The sequence below is a fragment of the Dendropsophus ebraccatus genome, chromosome 6, assembly GCF_027789765.1.
Source record: "Dendropsophus ebraccatus isolate aDenEbr1 chromosome 6, aDenEbr1.pat, whole genome shotgun sequence".
NCBI lineage: Eukaryota > Metazoa > Chordata > Amphibia > Anura > Hylidae > Dendropsophus > Dendropsophus ebraccatus.
Window position 1 is genome coordinate 88734045 of NC_091459.1, and position 6006 is coordinate 88740050.

Sequence of the window (6006 nt, forward strand, 5' to 3'; positions counted from 1 at the left end):
CAATCTACTTCTTCCAATATATAGGAGATCTTCTGAAACATGACTTCTCTAGAGCTGCACTTAGCTCCTGGTCATGAAAAGGCCCAATGATAAAGTATAATCATTGTAAAGGGAGGGATTACTATATGGCAATAAAACGTATGATTACCCACTGCAGGCCGCTCTGGAGTTATAAGGGTTAACAGTGCATTGATAAAACATTCTACGATCTGGTTCTCCATTTTGAAAATGTAGAATTTCTACCCTATGGCTTTTTTCCTCTTCTCCTCTGTGTCCAATAAGAGGCGAGCAGGCTATATGTACAGTGTACACTGTCAGCATGCTGTATAAATATCATGCACAGGAATGCTTTACCTTTGTATACAAATAGATCAGCTGGAAGGAAGGAGAGAAAAAGGTGAAAGATGCTGCTATGTGTTTCTCCTCCAAACCAGCCAGATCCTGCACAATAGCAAGAGGAATCCTGCATACAAAGCCTGAGCGTTACATCACATTACAGGGCAGCGAGCAGGAAGCCTGCAGAAGACACACAGCAAAGAGGAGAGCAGATGCAGCCTTTGTTATAATACCGGGAAGGCATTGGCTACTGGGGAAGATGACTGTATAGTGATGGCGAGGCTGTGAGGGGAAAAAAATAGTCTGCCATGGCTTCTCGGCAAGCAACAAAGGCTTGAGGTGACACCAAGAATGAGATGAATTCGAAAGAGAGAAAAACATCTTTACAAGAGAGCATCACAAGGAGGAGACAAAGGAAGCAGCAGGATGGAGCGCACTCCTGTCATCCGCTTTGGACGCTCATAACCTAAAGATCTCTACATATCCATGACCAGTCACATTCACAAACACTGGACAAAGCTGCCAATGCATTTCTACAAGTGACATCTCCTTACTCCTTCTGGGTTCCTCAGCTCTTGTGAGTACATTTGCTTTATTCTGTATATTCATGATATGGGATGTGAGGTCGTGCCAGGTGAATAAAAATACCCACAGCCAGGCCTTTAAACATACGTGGGTAATACGGGAAGCTGGTATTGGAATCCTCATCCATATTGAGAAAGAATACATTACTCTCTCGAAAAGAACTCACTATTGAGATAGTAATTATTCCTTTATTTATATGGCGCCAACTTATTCTGCAGTACTTTACAATTTTGTCATATTGGTGCCGGTTCCCATTAGGGCTCACAATCTAGATTTAACATGTTTTGCATTCAGTCTGAATTAGGTTTTACATTGTATTGTTCCGCGCCTCTACACAATATATAAAGTTTACCCGCCATAAAGCAGTCTATTCTGACTCCGGAAGTTTGGGTATCCACGGATATGACCACACAGAGTCTGTTCCATGCACAAGCCCTATTGTATCAGAATAGGGCTTGTGCACAGTACTGATGCGGCATGCTCCTGTACATGGATACCCGAACTTCCAGCAGGCCGATCGGGTCAGTTTACATCATGACAGGTACGCTGTAAATGCAGAGGCCCTTTACTAAGTGCAGAGGCCCTCTACACTATATAATAAATGCAGAGCCCCTCTACACAGTGTAATGAATGCCAAGCCTCTCAACACTGTATAATATACTGTATGTAGAGCCCCTCCACATCGTATAATAAACACAGAACCCCTCCACATTTTATAATAAATGTCGAGCCCTCTGCATAAGATCACAAAAAAGAAAGTTCCGATCCCCCTACACCACCCACAGAATAATGAATGCAGAACACCCCAAAGTAGTTACACTCACCCAACCTGAGATGTGCTGGCACTGGAGCCCTTACAGATACAATCAGACATTGCAGATAGAGACAGGACACAGTCACACTCCTATCAACACTTCTCATTCTTCAGCTGCTTACAGGCAGCATTACAGGTATCTCTAATTTAGGTAAAGTCTAGGTCACATTGATGACTGTTTCAGCCACCCATCTGGGTGTTATTTTATAAGTTAGGGGTTATCCACGATCACAAAACATGGTTTCTCTCTTCCTAGAACAGTGTCACTCCTATCCTTAGGTTCTATGTGGTATAACAGCTCTGCTCAACTCAGTTGCAATACCTATATTGCAGCTGTATTTTAGTCCTGGATAACCGCTTTAATATTATACATACTTAGAGAAGAACTCTGGCCCGGACTGCCGCCGACATATTGCTTCTCCAGTCCCTGGCCACTTCCTGGTCTTGAGATGGGACTTGGAACATGACATGGCAGGCATTCTCAGGCATTTAGCAGGAGAGGTGGGTTGCTGCTACAGCCACTTAGTGGGCCTGCCAAGTCATGTCCCGAGTCTCCACTCAAGACCAGGAAGTCGCCGGGGATGAATTGGCGGTATGTGAGTGGTGGCACTGGAGCCGGGTAGGTAAGTTGATGTTATTTCTTTCACTCAAACCCGTGTTTTGAAAAAAATGGGTCTCGATCACTGTTCTCCTTTGTCAGCTGCAATTCAGTTTCAAAACTGCTGACACTGTTGGATAGCTGTTAAGACAAGCAGACACATGGTACCTTTCATATATCCATTTGCGCTTCCATGACATAGAAAACTGCTTTTATTCTGCAGTGAAAAGTGTCAAAGAGGCCTCCCTAACACCTTGAAGTGCTGAGGGCTGAAAAGCCTTCTTGCTTCTCTCTTCCTTCTCAACTGAGCAGAAATACAAATTGTGTTCAGGTGCGAGATTTGGAAATAAGGACCAGTAAAACTGGAGGAATTCTGCGACAGAACTCTCTACCGCGGAATCTTGCCAAACTCAGTGTAATACAGGCTGTCTATGGAAGGGCCCTTCCATAGCCTGTATTACACTAAGTTTGGTGGGATTCCACGGAGTTCTGTCACAGAATTCACGGAGTTTTACTGGTCCTTATTTCCAAATCTCGCACCTGAACACAATTTTTATTTCTCCTACAGAAATGGAATTTAGGAAAAGGTCTCACTCAGCTCAGTCACAAGAGTCCAAGGGGGGGATATAAAGTTAATATATCCATGTATGAATTCATAGAGTGTACCAACATATTACACAAATTTTAATAACAATTCGGGTAGGAGTGCCCTTCCTCAGGGAAAGAGAAAGTGAGCGTAGGGAAAGTTCACTGGACAAATGTGGATGATCTCCAAAGAGTGTAGAGGCTTACAAATTCACACTTGGCAAAGTATGAGGCTATGTTCACACTACGTAAAAGTACGGCCGTTGTTGCCATCGGCAACAACAGCCGTACTTTTTGCGGAGCGCAACTTAACCTTATCTGATATGGGATCCCGGCCGGAGCGTATACACTGCGGATCGTATACGCTCCGGCCGGGATCCCATACGGGGCCGCAAATAAGTGACATGTCAGTTTTCTGCGGCCGGAATTCAGTGAATTCCAGCCGCAAAAGGACCTGTCAGTTCACACAGTGAAGTGAGCGGCTCCGGACGCTCGCTTCACTGTGCGCTATGGGAAGCTCTGATGCGGGCGCGCGGTGACGCGCCTGCATCAGAGCTCTGCGGTCGGACGGGTCATCTGGCCGGTACTTAAGTACCGGCCGCGATGATCCAGGCACAGACCGGCCGTTCCGTGATCCGGCCGGGGTCACGGAACGGCCGGTCTGATACGTTGTGTGAACATAGCCTGAGAGTGTAGCAGGGATAGGGATAGGAGGGGGACTGAAATGATGTTACAGCCTTTAGCAGTTCAAGGTCTTGGGAATGCCTCTTTAACACTGCTCCCGAAAATAAGATAATTTTCTATGTTCTGGAGGCACAGACAGATTTATAAAAGGCACCATGTTTCTCCTTGCCGTATCAGCTATCTAATTCCCTTTAGCCAATGTAGAGTCCATACAGGGACATATTGATGAATTGTATTCCCATTTGGTATAATATCAGGGTGACAATTTAGAAACTTAAAAGCTCCTAACAGGTTCCTAATCTTTTAGTTTATGAGCCAATGGCTTTTTCTTTATTCTGAAGCCCGGAAATAGAAGTTAAAAAATGACTTTTTTAAAATGTACTTTAATTAAAATGAGACACAAGTTGAAAAAGTGATTCAGGTCAACTGCTTTAATTCATGTGACCCATCTGCACCTGTTGATCCTGTATAAGTTGTAATAATGTTTCTTTGTTTCAGTGTGTGCCACCTGTGCAAAGGGGATTGTGACATCTGGTAAAGGACAAGATTTGGGCATGGAATAGGCACCCTGGAATGAAGGCAAGCATGGCGGCAAACCCAGATAGTGGCTCGGACCTCACCCTTTCCTATGAGGAGTATGAATGTAAGATCTGCTACAACTACTTTGACCTGGACAGGAGGGCCCCCAAGCTCCTGGAGTGTCTGCACACTTTCTGCCAGGAATGCTTGAGTACACTGCACCGCAGAGAAGACCGGCCATGGCGCCTCTCATGTCCAATATGCCGACACCGTACTGTTGTCCCAGACTCCAGAGTGGAAGCTTTGCCTGTGAACACAAAGGTGGCTGAGGCCTTCCCCATGTATGTGCGGCAGGACGACCCCTATCCCCAGGACATCCTCCCCCCTATCACCTATCATCACCATCATCATCATTCTCCCATGCAGCGGGAGCTTCACTACCACCATGGCACGGCAGGTGGTGCAGTGTTACATGCAGCTGCTGAGTATCGCTACGCATTGCAGCCGGGTCAAGATGCAGCTTCTGTGGCTGCTGCAGCTAATCAAGGTCGGGGATCCTTTTCGGCCTTAAACCAGCCACAGCCAGCGACTGCTCCTTCTCCTAGGAGAGGCTATGAGAGATGCCAGAGCTGTAAAAGGGCTGTGCTGACTGCGGGATGTGTTTGTGTGGTGTTCTCCTTTATAGCCATGGTGGTCCTATTGTTTGCAGGTCTGGTGTTTGTGAACAGATATAGTGGAGCCCCTGCGCCCTCCCCCGCGGGACCTATATGCTTGTCGGTGGCCAGTGTGCTAGCCCTCTTCTCGGTGGTTGTCACCTGGGTGATCTGTTGGCTGAAGTACAGGCCAGACCCAGCAGAGGGGAGCAGGGGAGCGTCAAGCCGGAGGGACGCCTAAACTACAGACTGCCTATATAGTCGCAAGGAATTGTTATTTATCCCTGTAGGGACTGTAGACGCAAAGAGTTGGCCACTGTTTTTGTGAATGTTCCAACATACAGATATGGTATTTGCAACAATGTAATACGTGTTATAATATACAGGAAGTTCTCAACCTATTATCATATGACTTGTCAGACACATGGAACACTACAGTGGCTGGAACAGATCAGGTTGCCACTATAGTCATATTCCATAGCCTACTGCTTTCCAACTACAACTCCTGTCATGCCTCAGGTTGGGGAACACTGACTATAGATGTAGTTTTTGGTATAAGCGCAATAAGCCTGTAGCTGCCACATACAGACAAAGCCATGCTCACGTCTGGTGGCCAATAGCTGCCAACAAAATAATGTGACTGTTAGCCACCACATTCTGGTACGATCTCAGTAATGAGAACCTGGCTTTACCATAGCTAAGGCTGTCCTGAAGGGGACTTGCATCCAGAACAAAAGGGGGAATTTAACAAGGCTCACATGCTAGTTTTCTGGTGTGAAAAAGTTAAAAGTTTTGAGCATGTGTCATTTTGCACAAGAAATTAGATATAAGCACTTTATTATACAAAGGGGCGTGGTATAAGTGTAGTGAGTATCTAGAAAAAGTTATGATATGTTACGTTTAAAAAAAAAGTAGCAACATTTTTGTGCAGCTCCCCTCCACTCAGGAGGTGGCATACAAACCACACATCAAAGAAGTGCATTGAAAAAATCATACATTGTGCATCGATTTGGTACATTTTAACCAAGTTAAAGTGTCATAAGGGAGAAAGTAAAAGTTTGCAAAAAGGTGTGAAAAAGTCACAAAAGATAAATCCCCCCCCCCCCCCACCAATGTCCATTCATTGGTGAATCAGCAATATTTATTTAGTGGCTGTGGCCATATTGGTTGTTGCTTTCCTGTGAATTGTCACCTGGTTACTGAATGAGTGCAGCAACAATGTGATAGTTTTG

General features: G+C 45.4%; 1 protein-coding gene across 1 annotated transcript; it reads left to right on the plus strand.

Annotated features, from left to right (window-relative positions):
- Nucleotides 1–449: 449 nt before the first annotated feature.
- Nucleotides 450–5730, plus strand: RNF228 (ring finger protein 228). Its single transcript, XM_069973868.1, has 2 exons — nt 450–913; nt 4101–5730. Exon 2 carries the CDS (start codon nt 4188–4190, stop codon nt 5013–5015), a length of 828 nt encoding a protein of 275 aa, XP_069829969.1. The 5' UTR covers nt 450–913; nt 4101–4187; the 3' UTR covers nt 5016–5730.
- Nucleotides 5731–6006: the final 276 nt, after the last annotated feature.